The sequence below is a fragment of the Pieris napi genome, chromosome 24 (assembly GCF_905475465.1).
Source record: "Pieris napi chromosome 24, ilPieNapi1.2, whole genome shotgun sequence".
Classification (NCBI taxonomy): domain Eukaryota; kingdom Metazoa; phylum Arthropoda; class Insecta; order Lepidoptera; family Pieridae; genus Pieris; species Pieris napi.
The window spans coordinates 6,925,264-6,947,033 of record NC_062257.1 but is presented as its reverse complement, the minus strand read 5'-3'; the positions used below and the strand labels follow the sequence as shown (position 1 = coordinate 6,947,033).

The 21,770-nt window shown below is 36.6% G+C and overlaps 1 protein-coding gene across 1 annotated transcript; it reads left to right on the top strand.

Moving 5' to 3' along the window:
* The first annotated feature begins 3,613 nt into the window (after positions 1-3,613).
* Positions 3,614-5,530, top strand: LOC125061670. The gene is made up of 3 exons (XM_047667195.1): positions 3,614-4,310; positions 4,539-5,270; positions 5,505-5,530. The coding sequence occupies exons 1-3, from the start codon at positions 3,788-3,790 to the stop codon at positions 5,528-5,530; spliced, it is 1,281 nt and encodes a 426-aa protein (XP_047523151.1). The 5' UTR covers positions 3,614-3,787.
* The last annotated feature ends 16,240 nt before the right edge of the window (positions 5,531-21,770 follow it).

The window sequence follows — 21,770 nt, the reverse complement described above, 5'->3', positions numbered from 1 at the left end:
TTGGCCTAGTGGCTTCAGCGTGCGACTCTCACCCCTGAGGTCGTAGGTTCGATCCCTGGCCCCCAATGGACTTCCTATCTATGTGCGCATTTAACATTCGCTCGAACGGTGAAGGAAAACATCGTGAGGAAACCGACATGTCTTAGACCCAAAAAGTCGACGGCATGTTTCAGGCTCACCTATTTGTTAAATTTAAAAATGATCATGAAACTGAATCACAAATCTGAGGCCCAGACCTAAATAGATTGTAGCGCCACTGATTTTTGTTCATTAGTAAAGGAATTATATTGGCTACTAATTAAATAACCTTCTTAACTTACATACTAGCAGTATTGTGGTGCAACTCCCGGAGGTCGTAGGTTTAAATCTCAGCTTATCAATGAACTTTTTATGTGACACAGGCTCGTACGGTGAAGGATTGAGGAAATTGATTTCCTTTCGATCCAAAAATGGACGACATTTGTCACGCACAGAAGGCTGATTTCCCACTTGTGTATAAATAAATAATTACCAAACAGATACATAAATGCCCAGCCGTAAAGGTTGCAGCGCTACTGTTTATTAATGATTATTAAATATTCCTGATTCTTTTATAAGTTAAGAATTATTTGAATTGTGTTTATTTATATTTCGTTGGCAAACCAATCTCTAAATACTCCTTATAACGGAACTTGGTTAATCTCACCAAGCATTGATTTATTGTATGCCAAAAGGATTAGACACCGATTTCGGTAAAGTCAAAGTCACTTATTCACTGCCTAATTTGATATGTACTGCCAGTTCTTAAATGAAGGGCGTAGAACGGACGAGAAGAACTGGCAATAAACTCTCAGCCACTCTTTTTAATCGCAAAGTTTTTTGTTTTCCACAATGTTTGTAAAGAGTTGCAATCATTACACAATGTTACACATGACATCTTAAGTATTTAATAGTAATAAAACAAATTAAAAACAAAGATTTGTCTTTGTTTTGTTGACAGCAGGAGGCATGGTGAAATAGGAGCACGCATTCTCGTGGGAACAACACGCAAATACATAGTCGAAATAACTAACATTTAACATAAACTCACCGAAGCTTTATATTCGAAGATATAAGTCTTTATGTAGCTTAAAACTATTAATGAATCCATACATTAATTGGTTAGTTTACATTTCTATAAGTATTCGTTGTGTAGAATAAGTTCTAAAAATTAAGTTGTATTTGTATCTTAAAACTATAGCTGTGTATAATTCTTATTACTTTTTGTGTTCTATGAGCGGGTTAATTGATGACAGGAAAGAAAGAGGCAAAAAAGAGATTAGCGGTTAATTGGTTCTAACGGGTTCTGCAGGGATGGGTTTACTATTAACCGGTAATTAATTGGAACAACTTTAAGAAAGGGTAACACATTTTCTGTTCAATAGATCTTTCGATTACAAAAATTCTTTCATTACAAATTCATATACAGTAAATAATAATAATAATTTTATTAATCAGACAAATACAGTCCATTGATTGATTAGTGAAATAGTAACAATAGTTTCTTAAGATCTATGTTAGTAGAATTACGAAAAAGTAGAGTAAAAATTAATAAAAAAGTAATTAAACAAAACTATTAGGAACAAAGCCCTGCGGAGATGTCGGAGCAGTGTCGTAAATAGGGGCACTCCATTCTCTCGACTATCATCCGTAAGATGTTGCTGGAGCTGCCCCGCACCCGGCGCACCAAAGACGCGCACCGCTTTCGCATAGTGGCGAAAAAGCAATCCACCCGCGCCTCCGCAAACATTCCTGATGCGCTGCAGAAGCGAGTCACTTCCTTAATTCGCGTTTACACTTTACAATGCGGAAAAAAATCCGACCCAATCCCTATATTCGCGGCTAAACATACCTTATAGAAATTATATTTTTAAAATTAATATTTCGTACAGAGAATTTATGAAATTAGTATTTTATATTTCATGCAAAATAATTTATTGAAATCTCAAATGACGAATTTTAAATTAAAATGTCACGTGTTTTAATTTTCGACACTTTTAATATTTTAATGACAATTACATTCATTGTATTCCTAACATATTTTCCTTTTTCCCTTCCTCTAAGTCTCGGAAATCTAAAGATTTACATATTTTGTACGTTATAAATATGAACAAGGCTTAAAAATTAGTTTCACTTCTGACATGATTGTGTACTTTGTACGCACGCACTATTTTATTACATATTTGTTTGTTTTTATTTTGTCAACATATAATCCTATATAAATTATCATTCCGTAATCACGGTTTCTGTATTTGCAACATATAGGGCTTTTAAGTACATATATTATTTCCAAAATACTTACTTTTCAATTGTAGGAAGCAATTAGACTTGTACGAGCCAAGGCTGTACATTTTGCACTTTTGCCTGGGGGAGTATGTACGAGCCAAGGCTGTACATTTTACTCGCTCAGGCTTCCTTAGTTTTATAAGCTTAATTATTCCCTATGTAAGTACGTGTCAGGGCTCGTACATTCCGATCATCTACAACCGTGATGATTTCCTATGTAAGTACGTGCCAGGGCTCGTACATTCCAATCACCTACAAGCGTGATGTTTGTCTTATGTAAGTACGTGTCCTGGCTGTACAGTTTGATCATTTATAAGCATGACGATTTCCTAAATCGTCGGAGTCACGCCCCGAGAGTATAGCCCGACGCAGGCACTCTCTTCGACTGTTACTATGCAGTCATTCGTAATTAACTAAATCGTTGGAGTTTCACCCCGGGAGCATAGCCAGACGTAGGCATTCTCTCTGTTTGTTAGATTGCACTTATTATATAGCAATTAACATAATAGTTATTATTCCGCTCATATTCTATTGTATAACGCGAGTGATAAATATAGAGTAAGTTCAATTTATTCTATTATTTCGAACCCCTGATGACCCAGGAACCGTACATTTTGGTCCTTTGAGCTATCCGGGAATAGCGGGTCTTTCGCGTACAGTTGATCGCGTTCGCGTTTTTCTCCGTCATCCTGAAGATCGGCGCCGTGGAAAAACATCCCACTGCTGGTTTGTTGGGTCGTCAAGCAAGTAAGAAATTATCATCCGCATCAATAGAAAAGAGGAGAGCAAGGAGAAGGAGGATCCATAGCGGTCGAAAAGGGAGGTAAGCGACAGGAAGTCCGCTCCCAGCATTTTCAAGGACCCATAGCGGTCAAATAGGGAGGAAAGCGACAGTGAGTCCGCTCCCAGCATTTTCAAGGACCCATAGCGGTCAAATAGGGAGGCAGGCGACAGGAAGTCCACTCCCAGCATTTTTAAGGACCCATAGCGGTCAAATAGGGAGGCAGGAGACAGGAAGTCCACTCCCAGCATTTTCAAGGACCCATAGCGGTCAAATAGGGAGGCAGGCGACAGGAAGTCCACTCCCAGCATTTTTAAGGACCCATAGCGGTCAAATAGGGAGGCAGGCGACAGGAAGTCCACTCCCAGCATTTTTAAGGACCCATAGCGGTCAAATAGGGAGGCAAGCGACAGTAAGTCCGCTCCCAGCATTTTTAAGGACCCACAGCGGTCAAAAAGTATATCAGCGTCCTTTCAACCTAGAAGAAGTCAACGGACGTCAATCTTCAGCATACGGAGGTATCTACAGTAAGTCCTTTCCATTTGTTTTGAGCACTATATTTCTGAGAATTATCTCATTTGTGAGCATAATTTTACTAAGAATGATATGAAGCATTCATTGAGCATTTTATCAAGCATAAGCATTTAAGAATTTACAATGCAATATTTACAAAGCGTTTAGTTAATTATTATATTAAGCATAATGGAGAATTTATTCCAAGCTTCGTTTACCGACGGTCTGAAAACCATCAGGCATTCAAGAAAAACCGAAGAGTTGCTTCGCAAACAAGCAGCTTTATTCAGGTGGTCTGATAGGATGTTGGAACTGTCTAATGTACACTCGGCATCCGACAAATATGATCTCGAGGGAGTGTTAGAAGACATAAAGTTACAGTGGGATATGATTTTTAAAACCCATATCGAAATAGATGCTGATCTTCAAGGATCCTACTCGGAGTATCAAAATAAATATTACGAGAAGAAAGCTATATATAGGCGCCTAAAGAGAAAGATATATCTCAAATTACGTTCTCTAGAAACGCATATGGATTCACCGGTACTTTATTCACATAATTCGGAAAATTCATCATTATATGCCTTGGAAACAGCTAATAATCAAACCCGGGAATATTTAAATACAAAACAACAGCGACCTTCATCAAATTTTAGCATCAGCAAAAATTCGCTGTCAACGCATTTCGATATACAAGGTCAAGGAAATGCAAATATAACAAAAAGTTGTCAATTATGCAACTTATCTAACCATGACTTGTTTAATTGTCATTCATTTTTAGCAAAAGATTTTAATGAAAGGGTTGATACAATTTTAAGATTGCAGCTGTGCACAAATTGTTTTCTTATGCATGAAGTGGAAGTTTGCGTTTCGCAAAAAAGATGCCAGATATGTTCCCAAAAACATAATACGTTATTGCATCAAGCATTATTTAATTCAAATTTAAATTGTAATTCTACGCAAGGAGAGCAATCATTTCAATATAAATCGGATAAGAAAAACTCTTCGTCTTCGGCAATGGTGGAAGGTTTAGCAGAAAGTGGTAACAATCACAGTATACAGCAGATACCATCAGGCATAGCAATGATGCCAATACAGAAAACCACTGATGTGCAGCAGGAAACATCGATAGTGGCATTGGCGGAAGCAGTGGCAGCCAGTCTCGGAGTGGACTCCAAAGAGCCCACCCGGTACTGGACTCCGATAGGTCTTAGTGTTAATCACAGTATACATGCAGATACTTATCAAGGCGGAGAATTATCCAAATTGGCAGAAAGCGGAGCACAGTCGTTAACTGACTACAGCAAGGAGCAACATAGCATCATCTCCGGGGTAGGAGAGACTCTAAACCATAGTACAGATCATCAAACGCAACTTGGTTGTGAAGTGAGCGGAGAAGATAAATCACATCGTGTTAACGTGGGTATCAAAAGCATGAAATGCCTACAAGACAAGCAAGAAACAGAAGATAAAGAAATCTTGTCTTCATCCATTTCTTATAAGAAGAATAAAAACTTAAATAGCAGCTTAGTATTGTCTAAGCCTTTGTTAGAAGCACCGATTCAATTGTATACGGAACCCTATTTGCAACACAACTTAACACAAGGGTCCGACATAGTTGTAAGAAAGAATAGCATAATATCTAGAAAGAGTTATGGCAAATTTTCGCATGGTTCAGAAAAGGTTACACACAAATTAAATAGTTTGCCTATCAACAAAGGCAAGAAAAATAAGAAACAAGCATTCATGAAAAAGGAATTTCGAAGAAGAAAAAATGGTGTTAAGATTAGAAAGGAATTTACAGGAAGGTCAAAAGGAAAGTTCAGAGAGAAAGGTAATGTCTTTCGAAAAAAGAACGTTTCGCAAATTACGGCTGCACTTTATAACAATTAAATATTTAACCTAGGTCATGGTCATTCACCAAAACAATAATGTACTTCTTATGCTCATGATAGTTCTCAGAATGTGCTCAAGACAGGTAGTGGATAGGACATTACAATCATATAAAGATCAGGAGACGTCACGGAGCAGTAGGTGCAGCATCGGCAGAATCAGCAGCCGGTCTCGCAGTGGCCTCAGGAGAAGCCACCCGGGACCGGACTCCAGTTAGGTAGTGCAAGGGCCCATGAGCTATGGGACCTAGTGTTAGTGATAGTGCTGTGATTAAAAGTGTTAGCGTAAGCCTAGAGACTGTTAATCATATAATGAAATCATCTTGTAAAGCACTACATATTCATCTTGCACTTTTGCCTGGGGGAGTATGTACGAGCCAAGGCTGTACATTTTGCACTTTTGCCTGGGGGAGTATGTACGAGCCAAGGCTGTACATTTTACTCGCTCAGGCTTCCTTAGTTTTATAAGCTTAATTATTCCCTATGTAAGTACGTGTCAGGGCTCGTACATTCCGATCATCTACAACCGTGATGATTTCCTATGTAAGTACGTGCCAGGGCTCGTACATTCCAATCACCTACAAGCGTGATGTTTGTCTTATGTAAGTACGTGTCCTGGCTGTACAGTTTGATCATTTATAAGCATGACGATTTCCTAAATCGTCGGAGTCACGCCCCGAGAGTATAGCCCGACGCAGGCACTCTCTTCGACTGTTACTATGCAGTCATTCGTAATTAACTAAATCGTTGGAGTTTCACCCCGGGAGCATAGCCAGACGTAGGCATTCTCTCTGTTTGTTAGATTGCACTTATTATATAGCAATTAACATAATAGTTATTATTCCGCTCATATTCTATTGTATAACGCGAGTGATAAATATAGAGTAAGTTCAATTTATTCTATTATTTCGAACCCCTGATGACCCAGGAACCGTACAAGACTTATTAACGTGCGTGACGGCATGTACTGTAATCTTTACAAGATAATACATAAATATTCAGACGGATTTGCTTGTTAAAATCCCTATCCACTGCAGTATACCGTTGACTAGAAACAAATATCCCTTTTACACGCTTGTCTCGTTTAACAGATTGTGTCGGATTAACAATAAAACTGTGATGATCTTTCGCTAAGACTTTTTGGACACCCCGCTGTGTTGATTATTTGCTTTTATTATTTTCTTTATTCCTAAACTAGCTGGCCTGGCGAACATCGTACCGCCTAACAGTCGATTCTTTTTTTTAAAATACTTATTCTGCTATTCGGGATACCGGTCTAGCTAGTAAGATAAAAAAAGAAAGTTGATAATACAACAAAACAAATACTTACATTTTGTCAAAAAATAAAAATTTACTTTCCTGGAACCCCTCCACTAACACTTGAACTTTATGATATGGTATTAAAGTTCAAATTGCCTTTAAATATTATTGCGAATATTTTGTATGGGAATATAGAAAAGTGTTGTTTTTAGACTTTTTCACTCAATTTTTTTAATTTTTCTTTCCGTAAGAACCATCCTCGTACTTCTAAGAATATTATAAAAAAAAGAATCGGTCTAGCCGTTTTCATGTTATGTCGTGACAACGGAAAACGGGTTTATTTTTATATATATAGATAATTATGTATTTACATTGTATATTCGCGGATTATTGGCGACTTCAATACAAAGAGTCCCTTCGTGAGTTGTGCTGCGATATCACGGGCTACCCGATTGTGAGGAAATGTTGCATGGATCTGGTATGGCGACTTCTAAGTTTTCATGTCACTTTCACATGTGTGGTATGTACACATATTTTCATAATTTAATTGTCCTCATTTTAACGTGTAATATTTGAGAGCAAAAATAAAATGAAATGATAGTGCAAAGTGATGGATCTATTACAGCCGGTCATAACAATTGGTGCAATTAATAAATAATGAATTTCGATTGTCGACATCAAATCAGAGTATTAATTTGTAATTAATTAAATGGTGTCGAAACTAATGTACGCTGAATTAATGTGATAATCTCTCTGTCCCATTTTGGTTTGTAAAATTCAATACGTGGCTATTGTAGTATATATAATAGAATGAAGAAATCTTTGTTTTTAATTTATTTGATTATTATTTATTACTTAAGATGTCATGTGGAACATGCTGTAATGGTTGCAGCTCCTTACAAACGTTGTGTAAAACAAAAACCTTGGCGATTAAAAAGAGTGGCGAAGAGTTTATTGTTATGTAAGTAAATGTAAAATAAGAAGTATTTAATGTGTATTTCGACACCGATATGAATAAATGATTTTTTACTTTGATAAAAATGTTGATGATGTTTTTGACGGCTTTTTGGGCCTAAAACAAACCGTTCGAGCGACAGAAAGTCCATTGGTGCACAGCCGGGGATCGAACCTACGTCCCTAGGGGTGAGAGTCGCACACTGAAGCCACTAAACAGATACTGCTCTTGAAAGAAGTTCCTTAGAACATTATATAAAAGAATGTAAGAAGGGGAGAATCCCTTACTTAACTTCGCAGTTTAATACTTTTCTCGACTCTTCGCCAAAAAGCAATATATACTGTGATTTAAATATGTAAATAGAAATAATTAATGCATTGCAAAAGTTTTTATGTTAATTTTATAAAAAAGTCATTTTGTATAATCTAATATATAAAATTCTTGTGTCACAATTTTCATTCCCATACTCCTCCGAAACGGCTCGACCAATTCTTATGATTTTTTATGCATATTTAGTAAGTCTAAGAATCGGCTACTATCTATATTTCCAACCTAGGTGATAAGGGGTGTCCACCCTAAAATATTTTTTTTAGTTTTAAGATTTTTTTTTGGTTTTTATTTAGCATACAGCATGTATAAATACATACAACCCTTAGTTTTGCCGGGTCAGCTAGTATTTTATAATAATTTTAGTTTTAATTTGGCAATGTCTAAGCTGTATATAAATAAAACCAATCTCTGGAGTATCATTCAGTTATAGAAAAACATCGTCACTATTCATGCTAATTTCACTTAACATAAACTAATATTAACGTTAGCTCTCTACAATTAGCAGGATGACAAGACGCAGGTGCATTCTCAGATGCAATTAGCTTTGCTCGTATGGATTATTATCAGACTAATTATTTTGATTTTCTCTTACAACGTTAATTAGGAGATTAACCACTGTTTCGTGTGAAAAGTTGCGTAACTTTGCAAACTAGCTGCTGTGGTCTCTGACAGAATGACCAGCGCTGTGGAACAGTCTGCTCCTCAGCATAATGCTGAGCCAGGGCCAATTACAACCACAGCACACACGCATTACACACTTAAAACGTATCTTCTTATTTAAAAGAATAAAAAAAAGGGTGCGTGTACTTATGTACGCTCGTAAGAAGTCATACTTCTTTGGCATTATTAAAAATAGTTTTTGATTGCATGCAAATAATTAATTACAATTAAATAATCAACGACTGGAAAAGTAGTCATTATAGCCAATATAGTTCAGTTTACATTTGAAAAATTAAATAAATAAATATTTATTAATATTATATTTATAATTATTGTTATTTTCTAATATTAATTAGTATTGATTTAAATATTGAATTTAAATCACTTCTGATTATAATTCAGACGCACATATAAAATTCGCGCTTGTGTAATGAAAACACGTGTTTTTAATGTAGAAACTCAAAGCATGTGGATAAATATTATAAATATAAATACACAGTGAACGAAAGCGGCGTGCGTGCCACTAACTTCATTCTGTTAATTTTGTGTCACGGTGCGCGTGTATCGCAAAATTTCACTCTCATCAATATTTCATAACGCGCCTAAAGAAGTTCTTTCTTTCTAAGAAACTTCAAAAATTCTTTGATTAAGGTTATTTTGTGTGTTTCTGTGTGTGTGTTTTGTTAGTAATAAATGTTATGTCTATGTCTTTGTGTTTTGACAGCCGGGTGCTCTTACTGTACTTGATGATCATGCCACGAGAAATTAAGGCGCGCAGAAAATAATGCTATCTGTGAAGTGCGTTTTATTTTAACACAGCACAGCCGAATTAGGTATTACGAATTTAATAATTTTAATTGTATATTTCCTTTCGTAAATATTTGAACCTGTTTGTATATTATGTCATCCATCTTTGGCTATATGTTTAGTATAATTGTTTGTATATAATTTATGTTAGCTGTATGATTACGAAATATATATATTTTATAGAAGATACGGATTTGATAATATACGAAATATTGAAGTTAGTTTATACATAGTAGGTAGTTTTATGATTTATAGCGTCTAACCGCTATTTGAACAAGCAAATATTGTTTGAGCTCATAATTCTTCCAGACATGAATTCCCAGTTTAATCTATAACTGCCTGATGACTTATACCATCTTTTGTATTCTAGGATACACACAAAAAGTCGACGGCGTGTGGCACTGAAGGTTGATCACCTACTTGCCAAGGAGATGAAAATGATCATAAAACAGATTCTGAAATCTGAGGCAACCTAAAGAAGTTGTAGCGCCACTGATTTATTTTTTATAATCAGAAATGTACACTGTGACACAGTAATCAGCCTTTATACAAGGGTCCCTTAACTGAGATTTATATCGACACGGTTCAGGATTAAATATTAACTGGACAAGGGTATTCTCATCATTAAAGATTTGAACTTTAATCCTATTTGAATTATTAAACACCATAAAGGTCAGCGCGGCGAATAACCATTGACTTCTAAATCTTTGCGACATTTAATATCACCAAAACGATGTAATACGACCACATATTTTCCTGTGTAGGCTCGATAGGTACCTGATAAACCAATTTTCTCTGTTCTTCACCGGAAAATGACAAGTTTGTGACGCTGTGTGTACTTCATACTATTCGTTTAAAGATGATTTATTATTTTAATTTATTTTAAAAAGGCACACTAACGCAACACATACAGAGACCATTCGACATGCATGTGCTACAATGACAAGTGTGTACATTATTTAAAGAGAAACATTACAATGATAAAAGAGAAAAGAAATGGTACAATAAAAATAAATGACAATAAACTAGATTAGGAAATAAAATTTTTTTTGCAATTGTTATTTTTATATAGGTAATTAGTTATTTTTAAAACAAATGTTTTAAGTAATCGAGAATATGAGGTATCAATTGTCATTATGTGTGTTTCTTCTCCGCTGCACTATTTAAAATATGTGGACAGTACATTATTCGGAAGACAATGAACAATTGGAAGTAGGATTTCCCAGTGGGTGGAAAGAGAATATGAATCTTACGGTATGCTGACGACACAATTCATCTGGCAATATCTATGGAAGATTTGGATGAACTATTCCAAAGACTTGAAGTAGAAAGTAGCAAAAAAGAACTTACAGTGAAGAGAGGTTAATCAAACTAATGCTTGTAGATTGAAAAAAACATACAATGTGGAGAGGCAATAAGAACTTAGAGAAACTAACCGTAGTTGGTAAAACAGAAGGTAAAATATCACGTGGCCGTTCACCAATAAGTTGGACCGATCAAGTGATAGACTCATCGTCCTCAAAACTACACACTGTTATAAGAGAGGTGCTGGACCGAAACTGGTGGAAACAGATAGTCCACTCTTGATTTTTCTTTGCTGATCACGACGCTCACAGATGAGCTACCAACTGAAGAGTAAGAGAGATTTAGTATGTAATAATGACATTGACATTGTGAATAAATTGACTCTAGAAAAGAAGAGAATTGTCTTCCCTTGTCTCTTTTTGTTTCTAGTTCTAGATCTGAAAAAAATATTCGATTTTCGTAAGAAATTTTTGGATGCTGGATGTGTTGGGCACCCCGTGCGCTATCTGCCCTGCGATTCTGTAACTCACATCACGAACTCACACAGCGGTTTTCGCATCGGCGGTCTCTCTCAAATCAGTCGTGAAGCAGTCATTTTATGATTTGGCATTCTGATAAACAATAAAGTACAAGCTCCCACCTTTTTAGAATGCCAAATCATAAAATGACTGCTTCACGACTGATTTGAGAGCGACCGCCGAGGCTGCGCTTGCTCTCGTGTGTTCGTGTCAGATATCCTGCCTATCGCATAATGAAATTGTGTCTCTGCGCATATACAAATCTGAAGCGGGAATATTATCACAAACATTTTGAAGTTTTAAAACCTAATAAACCTATTCGTTTTAGCATTCATTTCTCCCACATCATTAAATAAACAAAGGCACACGCCAGCGCCCTCTGACAAAGCAGCAACCTAATTGTGTACATTTCTATTCATTTCTCTAGGCGTTAAGTAATGAAAACCACATTGTTTTTTATGTTTCAAATTTTAAATCTGAGCTTTTAAATTTTTGGCTTTTTACTTACTTATGTATTTCCCACATAATTATTATATCTTAACAGTTACTACGATAGAACTACACAAAAGAAGCCGCGTACAAATTATTTGATTAAGTATGAGGGTGTGCAATTATTTAATCAATAACTGTCTAAAATTCGTAATATTAATAATCCGGTGAAATTATATCGAAAAACAAGAGCGAAGCTACCAGAATTACCATCAAACTGAAACTGAGTAAACTTGTTCTTCTGGTTACTTGTAATGTATAGATTGACTGGACTATAACGCGTTTAACCAATTGAAAAGGGTATAAAAGATACATCAGAATGAGCCTAGTAGACTTAAATTGGGACGGCTGATGGCGACGTGTATCTCGTTCGTATAAACAAATTAAGTTTCTCGTGTAAATAAAAAAAAATAGTTATGAGAAATATAGTAGGTACATAAAAGTATTTACACCAGAAGAACAGAGTGTCTTCGCCGAAATTAGACTGTAGGTAGTGAATTTTGTATATAGTTTTTTGATATTTTCTAAAGTTTAAATATCCTTAGTAAATTAAGTTAAACTAAAGTAACTTTTTTTATGTAATAGGAGGCAAACTGGCAGGGGGCTCATCTGATGTTAAGTGATACCGCCCCCCATGGACACTATCAATGCCAGAGGGCTCGCAAATGCGATGCCGGCCTTTCAAGAATTGGTACGCTCTTTTCTTGAAGGAGCCTAAAGCCGCGTATCGACTACGCGCTCCAAGAGGGCGAACATTGGCGCGCGCTCCAGCCGCGCGTAATGGATACCACTTTGGAACGCGCGCCAATGTGTTCGTTGGAGCGCCCGAACACGGAGCGGTCCGTTCCGACGCGTGTCGGTTTTTTACCACGCATCAAAGGTGGCGCGCGCGCCAGTTGGGACGGACACATCGTATTTTTGTGTTTGTTGCGCTCCCAATTATGGATAACCAAAGTTGCCGTAAATTAATACAACTGTATGGTACAAAAGAACTGCTGTGGAATAGCAAAAGTTCTTCGTATCATAATAAATCGCTTAGAAAAGATGCTTGGAGAGAAATCAGTACTATAAATTGTACACGACTGGCTTCCATTATGAAGGGTCGAACACTGGAACAGTTGCCACGCGCGCCAGGCGCGCTTAGTTGATATACTTCAAATATTTGGAACGCGTTTCACGGAACGCACTCTCGGAGCGGTCATTCATGGCGCGCGCTCCCGGAGCGCGTAATCGATACCCAGCTTAAGTCGAATTGGTTCGGAAATACTGCAGTGGGCAACTACAAACTGCCTTAGAAACGGTTAGTTATAAATCGTGAAGAGTTGAAGATATCCAAGAAAGTTTTTTTTATGTATATTTGTGTATGTTACAGGAGGCAAACGGGCAGGAGGCTCACCTGATGTTAAGTGATACCGACGCCCATGGACACTCGCAATGCCAAGACTTACCGACCTTTTAAGAATTGGTACGCTCTTTTCTTGGACCCTTAGTCGAATTGGTTTGGAAATATTTCAGTGGGCAGCTGGTTCCACATAGTTGTGGAACGGCGGACGTCGAGATGATACGGATGGTAATTTTATTATTAGACATAAGGCTAGATGTTCAATGAGACTTAGTCTGTTGTCGTGGTAAATCACCTGGAGGGCAGAACGGCTCACTGGAGTGATGAGCTCACTGGTTTAGGACTTCAGTTTTTTACTCTAATCTAATTCAGATTAGAGTGCATATTAGGCATGCTAGTTTCATATTTTATTACCAACTCCGACTTGATCATTTACCTATACAGAATAAGTCAAATGAACAAATGCGCACATGCCCGCTTTTGTCAAGATTCTTAGGAACATATTTCACTAATTTCTAACACCAGTGCGATTGCTTAGTTTTATGCGGTAATCGTTTATATTTACGTTTGACTTTTATAAGCAGATACAACAAACAAGCTAATATGCCACAAATTGCAGAGTGATAGTGTCAGATGTACAAATCCCTTGGCGGGCGGTGATATTTGCCTAGATTCATCACGTTGAGCCACAAACGTCACGCACAGCTCATTGTGTCATACGGCCCGTCTGTGCGTCATACGATGAATGGTCGAACGTCAGACCATACCGTCGTGAAGTTGTCGTTCAAGAAACGTACCATTCCCTGAAATGTTGGTAACCCCACTAGGTCCCAGGTTTCAGGGGGTAAGAGAAACAATTGAATTCGTTTCAGCAATGCAAAGAAACGAGCATCGTTTCGTGTTTTGTTCATTCTTGTGTTGATTTATAATAATAATAATAATTAATTTGGAAGAATATGGTACAAATATGGTGGTACAATCTAAATACGCATATTTTGCCACACAATTTGTCTTACAAGGAATTTTACATAGAAGTTACATACATTATGAGTACATATATAGTCAATTCTTATATTATTTTAGTGATAAAATATCACATAATTAAAATATAATATAACTTAATCAAATTAATATTAATTAAAATCTTTCACCTAAATAAATCAATAAAAGGATAATATTTTTTTTTCCAAAAGTGGTACATAAAGTCAAATTTTTTAAAGGTTTTTAGTTGGAAGAGGTGCTATAACCTTTATTAAATTGTTTTTTTTTGTTTATAGTGTTGATAAAGGCATGAATTTATTGCATTTTTCTCTAAACTCAACTTCAAGTAAAGTACGCAATTGTCTCTTTTTATCACAGCATAAACAATATTTGACAGAAGGAGACGAAGAAATACGTGTGTGACATTTCTGTCACCCGTGTGTCCCCACTAGTCCCCTCTGACCCGTGTTCCTGACTTTGATTGATACCATGAAGTCGGTTGGGTTCTGAACTCTTAAGGGATTTTACCAATCTTGACTTGTGACCCTAGTTTTTGATTGTTGGGATTGATTATTAAGAATACTAATAAAAAAATTTGTAACATTTAAGTTTAGTAGTTATATTAAATAACATTTAGAATGATTTAAAACTGAATGAACAACACAAATAAAAACAATAAATAACCTTAAAATATAAAAACTAAAATATATATATTATTAAAAGGAGTCCCTTTAGGCAAGGTTCCGAAGATACTGGCAGCGTTCCCCTTTTGAATTGCTAGACTAATTAATTGTCCGAGGTAGCTGCTTCGGTCTCCTGTGATGTCGACTAACCTTTTTGCTATTTCCATAAAAAGCCTAATAGCGCGGACCCCACGGACCAATGGACTTGACACCGAATGGGACAAAATCATATTCGGAGCCTAGACCCCTATATAATATATATTGTAGTTATATTTGTATGTAACATACGTAATTGTCATGCATTTTAGAAAAGATAGCTTGTAACATATTCTATCGATATAGCATTATATATGATGTTGAACTTCAGTAAATAAATAAAAAAATAAGAACATAATATATAAAAATTTATTGTAATGTCCAACACACAAATATAGAGTATTTACAATTAAAAAAATAATAATAATTAAACAATTAAGACAAATTTAAAAAGTTTGGTCCCTTTTGCAGTGTATAAAAATATAGAAATTATATTGTATATAGATATGTAACGAAAAACTGCAAAACAGTCTACTTGAAATATATATTAAATAAATATCCAGCCCTCAAGTGAGTAGTTATATCTTTTTCTACCTCTATTTAAAAATTAAATTACAGTTTAAAATAGATACGTGCTATTTTTGACGTAGAATTCTTGAATTTACACCCGGCTGAAGCTTTTGAAAGCCCAACTCGGTCAAGGTAGCTGCAAATTAGGCTGTATTAAAGAACCATTTTACCTTAAAGCGCTATTGTAGAGAAGCCAAAATGTTTTCTTGGCGTTTTAATGTTTTTCAACTTCTCTAGAGATACGGCGGGTTTGGCGTAACATAATTTAATTTTAAAAGTGCCAACTGACTTAAATTGTCATAAAAATACTATAACAACTAATAAACTGAAATATCAACTATATACGAATATGAAGAAAGTGAATAAGAATAATAAATAAATCAGTGGCGCTACAACCTCTTTAGGCTGCCAGTCCACCAGAGCGGAGCGAGGCAGCGGAGCCGAGAAACGGAGAAATATTAACCAATAGGATTGCACAAAATCTCCGCTCCTCTTAAGTGGACAGGGACTTGCGAGCTAGTTTAAAATTTCATATAAAACCGGTATGCGGAGCGGGGAAACGGAGCGGGGAAACGTGCGGGGATGCGGAGCGGGGAAGCGAGTGCGGGCGCGGGCGCACTTTGCGCCGGCAGTGTTCCGCCGTATTCCGACCAGTGCGTATGTGACCGAAGATAATGGATGAAAAACTTATTGAAAGTGTGAAAAAGTTTCCGTGCATTTGGAACACATCTTCAGAATTTTACAAATGCAACGAAACAAAAGATGCTGCGTATTGAAAAACACAGCAACTCCGCTCCGCATTACTTCCTCACTCCGCTCCGCAGCCTCGCTCCGCTCCGGTGGACAGTCACAGTACGCAACTCCACTCCGCATTAGTCCGTTTCTCGGCTCCGCTGCCTCGCTCCGCTCTGGTGGACTGGCAGCCTTAGGTCTTGCCCTCAGATTCCTGAATCTATTTCATGATAATTTTTAAATCTAATAGGCAAGTAGGTGATCAGCCTCCAGTGCTGACACACGCCGTCGACTTTTTGGGTCTAAGACATGTCAGTTTCCTCACGATCTCTTCCTTCACCGTTCGAGCAAATGTTAAATGCGCACATAGAAAGAAAGTCCATTGGTGCACAGAAGCCAACACTGCTCTAATAAGAATAATACTATATCAAAATTCATCAAAATAAAATTTATATCGACGCTCATTGCATTGCGTATACCCGTCCGCGGCGCGACTTCTTACTGCGAGAGATGGGACACGCTGTTGTGCCTGTCTAAAACCCCACGGTGCCACCAACAATCGTCCTAGGCGGTAGCAGCGGAGCACTACCTGCTTTCTGACACGCGATACGGTTGCGGACACCCATTGTTAGTTTGTGATACTTGACACCTTGACATCCTTCATAGACCAGGCCGTTCGCTTATGTCAGAGCTTGGTGAGATCGAGTCCAGTTGTAGGGATGGATCGGCGTCCCTTCTAGAATGCATGAACCCCTGCTACCCTCTCGGGCACTTTCTTTCGCCGTCAGGGATGGGCTTTTTTTATTATTATTTAGAACGGGAGGCAAACGGGCAGGAGGCTCATCTGATGTTAAGTGATACCGCCGCCCATGGACACTCTCAATGCCAGAGAATTTTAAGAATTGGTACGCTCTTTTCTTGAAGGACCCTAAGTCGACCCTGTCTCCTTCTTAAAATTGACTTCTCACATCCGTAACAACCATGAGAATGCGTACAAAATATTAATATCGAGATCCCTATTGATTAACATGGTGTAATGGTTGCAGTTCCTTACAAACGCTGTGTATAACAAAAAACTTAGAGTTTATTGCCAGTTCTTCTCTTCCGTTCTACGTTGATTTGAGAACTGGCAGTAAATGTAAAATTAGAAGCGTTTACTGTGTATTTCTTTTTGACGTTCATAAGTGTATAATGTGCTACCTACAAGAATAAATGATTTTTGACTTTTGACTTTGATTACAGAATACCCGTGCTGTCTTTAGACATTACAATATTATTAAATGGTTAATATCCTTTAGTGGCATTGCGGGTTGTATGACCACTCACCGCAACGCGGTAAGCCGCCTTGTGTTACCTAATATGGTGTCAAAATTGCCAATTTATTTGCGTTAATAACCGTAAATGAAATCATTTTAATTATAGTCATTTCGCTATTTCAACGCGTTAGAACCCCGATAATTACCCATTAACCAACTTAAAAAAAGGAAGTTATTGGGTCAACCTGTATTCGATATTGTTGCAATTTATTTGAGAACCTATCTAGGCTTTCTGGCACGTGTGCCTCATTTATATGTACCAATTCAGTGCGGAGTCAGTTTCAGCACTTAGACTCCTCACTAGGTCGTAAAGACCTGGCTAACTAAGCCAGCCTACCTCCTTCCAGAAGCACAGAAGTTTCCTGGGCACTTTGCAGGCTTCACGGAGCGACCTCACTGCTCTGAGGATTTCATTTCGTTGGGACGGCCACACATTCCAGGACTACGGGATGAGCATTTTTTAAGGAAGATTTTGCCGCGCACCTCCACTATCTGCCAGCTGCCCACTGAAAGAAATTCCATAACAATTCCACTTTCAAGAAAAGAGCGTAACAATTCTTAAAAGACCGGCACATGCGAGCCTTCTGACAATGTGAGTGTCTATGGGCGGCGGTATCACATAACATCAGGTGAGCCTCCTGCCGTTTGCAGAACAAAAAGAAACAGAAGATTATTTTTCATATAAATGAAATCATATAAATGAAATCATATAAATGATTACTGTAATCGTAATTTTAATTAAATACTGTGTAAAATCTCTATAACGACACTCAAAGAACTGTGCATAGAAAAAGAAAAGGTTTATTTCAGACTAGTGTTAGTAATTATGTTGTATTTTTTCAAATCTCGTGATAAACCACGCTCAAACAATCCCAATTTGTAAACAAAAGAACGGATTTCTTAGAAAGTTCGGTACGTATGATGCCGATAGTCGAGCTTACGGGCTAGGACAATACAGCGACAAAGGAACGTACATAGCTCCGCAGTTTTAACTAATTTCGGATACTGGAAAAGTACTTTTTATTATTTTACTGTCGTTATTGAGGTAGGTGTAGGGTGGCTTTTGGGGAGTTTGTCGTTAAATCGAAGGACGTAACGTGGATTTTCACTGTATACCTTAAAACCTTATTGAATGACAACCTAAAATATCCAAATTATTATACTAAAGGCATCGTAAATTGTGTTCAAATTACACAAACGAATGAATGGGTCGTCTTTCTCTATTCACCACGGTTAGCAGTTTAAATATTAATACAAAACCACACACAGTTATGATTTATTAAGCCAAATGTTAAACTATTAAACTATTGTTGTACTTCTTCAGTCGCACTCTTAATTTCTGAAGGTCATGTACAACTCCACTCTCCCATTTACGGCTTTAATGCCTGTGTGATGGTAAATCCTGAAAGAGCATTTATTTATTTATTTATTTACACTTTGTTGCATTACAATATAAAAATTTAACAATTCCAAGGAAAGGCAACTGGCGGCCTTATCGCTTTCGAGCGATCTCTTCCAGGCAACCACTGTGAGAAAAGAAAAAAAATTAGATAAGGTAGGCAAGAAGTGCAAAAACACATATATTACATAGAGTTATTCAGAAAAAATAAAGGATATATGAAAAAGAAAGTAAAAAGTGCACATGAATCATGAAATTTTTGTACGATCAGTCTCACGTCAGTTAGTAGTTAGTACGAAAGTTAGGGATACGATGTGGACAGGTAATGTTTGTACAGAAGAAATTTTAACATTACTTGATCGGTCTAGAGTTGGGTACGGTATCGAAGTCTGGTGTCTTAAACTCTGCCGGTCACGATGAGTTTTTCTAGATTTTCTGGATCCCTGCGAGTTACATATACAGATCAGGATCCGTTGGTAACTCACTCCATGGTAACATACTCCAACACCACATTTCCAGAGCATCTTTTATTCTCCTTCCAGGTGTCCAGGATTCAGAGCTATAAAGGAAAATCGGTATTGTTGTATAGGTAACCAGATTCTTTATTATTGGATCTATGGAACCATGAAAACTATTGATTGGCAATCAAAAGCAGTGCGGAGCCAGAATAGGCTATTAAAGATTAATGGACAGCAAAAGGTATTTTAATAATTTTATTAAGTAAGAATAATAAATCGTTTGTTTGTAAAAGAAAGTGGTACTTTCAGATTGATTAATTAATTAGGCATATAAATAGGCATGCATATGTCAAATGAATTATCATAATAATAAGAACAGCTAAGATATTTATAATTATTGTCAAAACTTTGGTCTAAAACGGCACCTTATTTTATAATAATAACATACTATTATTTGAATTTGGCCATACATAAGCTGTAACTAAACAAGTATAAAAATAAAATAATCAATTAACGGTGTGTTGCAATAAAGAACGTATAATATATATTGATATATGATATTAATATGACATTTTGTTTCAATATGTCAAGTTTTTGATTTACAAGGAAAAAATTTCCTTGTAAATCAAAAACTTGTCTATTAAATAATGGTGGAGTTTCTTGTCAGTTCTTGCTTCTACGTCCTTGATTTTATATAGTAAATATAAATTTCTTCAGCTTTCGATTATCATCTTTGAGGATTGGATGGACCAATCGATTGACTTTCTATGTGCGCATTTAACACGAACGGTGGAAGAATTATAAGGATACCGGTTTGCCTTAGACCCAAACAGTCGAGGGCGTGTGTCAGGCACAGGAAGCTGATCACCTATTTGCTTACATTGACAAATGATCATGAGATACAGAGATCTGAGGCCTAGACCAATATGAGAATTAATATATATATGTCGATTTATTGAAAATTTTGCTTAGTTTTCAAAAATTACTCGGATTCTAGTTCAGACTTGTACGAAATTATTGAATTTTCTCAGTAACGGCTTCATTTTAACTGGACCAATTGCAACCGAAGCTGACTCTACTTTCTGCAAGAATTCTATAAACGGGACGACTTTTGCGAGAAGGTTTTAACTTTATTTTTAACTAGCAATGCCCTTCGGTTTCAGTCGCTTAGATACCTATCTCGTGGTAGTAGAATGTCTGTATGGACTATAGATATATTTTTGTTATCATAAACGTTTTATTTTACTTAGTTTTTAGACGTAATACTGTATAACATTTATTTGTTCTATCATCAATAGTTTCCACACGCGCACGCAATGACAGATTTTTTATGCAATTAAAAAAAAATGATGAATGTGAATTTTTGAAATCGGTCCAATAGTTTTTGTGTGAAAACAATTGGAGTATTTACATGTCTATCCATCTATAATATGTATGTATATCCGTTGCCTAGTACCCATAACACAATCACCAGCTTAGCATGGGACTAGGTCAATTGGTGTGAATTGTCTTAAAAAAAAAAAATCGTACAATCGTTCGTAGACTACCTTTCGAAATCCGCCTCAAGGAATCCCATTACATTCGAACACTACAATTATTGTCGCGTGTTTTCCTTGTTCCAACATTTCTGGGATAATCTGATATTCCCGAATTCTCTAGCATACGGTTTATTCGTATAATGCGTTTTATATGAAAATTGTTTGGGGTTAGTTATGTCGAGATTTATCGAGATTATTCATAGAAGTTTATAGATTGTTACCATCGCAACTGTAGATAGACAATTTGAATAAAAATAAAAAACATTCATTTTTACTGTATAACTATACAACTTGCCAGCCAGTGGACTGTGAAATGTGTTTTTAAATTCACATGTAATAAATGTCAGAAGTATATCTATATATATAAGAAAAATAATCTTCGTTTGAGACTCCTTCACGCCTGATCTGATCACGCAAACCACTGATCGTATCGACATGAAACTACTGCCATTCGATCCGATTTTTTTTTTAAATTCCAACGTTCCTTCATTTTATTGCTGTTTTACTTTTATGAAAAACTATACATACGGACTTCACCGCGGAAACATTCGGGGAGGCTTCCTAGAACCTCAAAACGTCAACATCTGTTAAAAACTTGATTTTTGAAAATTTTTAATTTTCTTACCGGGAAGTTAAAAAGAAGAATAATAAAAATATGAAAAAAATAATAATAATGAAACATATTTTTTTTTTTTAAAGACAATTCACACCAATTGACCTAGTCCCATGGTAAGCTGGTGAAGCTTGTGTTATGGGTACTAGGCAATGGACATACATACATATTATAGATAGATAGACATATAAATACATATTTAATCACCCAAGACCTAAGCACAACACCAAATGCTCATCACATCGATGTTCGTCTCAGCCGGGGATCGAACCCGGGACCCATGGATTC

Excerpts from the sequence above, each read along its gene's own strand:
- LOC125061670 (XM_047667195.1), top strand. The coding sequence starts at position 3,788 with ATGGAGAATTTATTCCAAGCTTCGTTTACCGACGGTCTGAAAACCATC. Across the intron at positions 4,311-4,538 it reads ACAAGGTCAAGGAAATGCAA|ATTTAAATTGTAATTCTACG; the intron begins ATATAACAAAAA and ends TATTTAATTCAA. Across the intron at positions 5,271-5,504 it reads TTATGGCAAATTTTCGCATG|GTCATGGTCATTCACCAAAA; the intron begins GTTCAGAAAAGG and ends TATTTAACCTAG.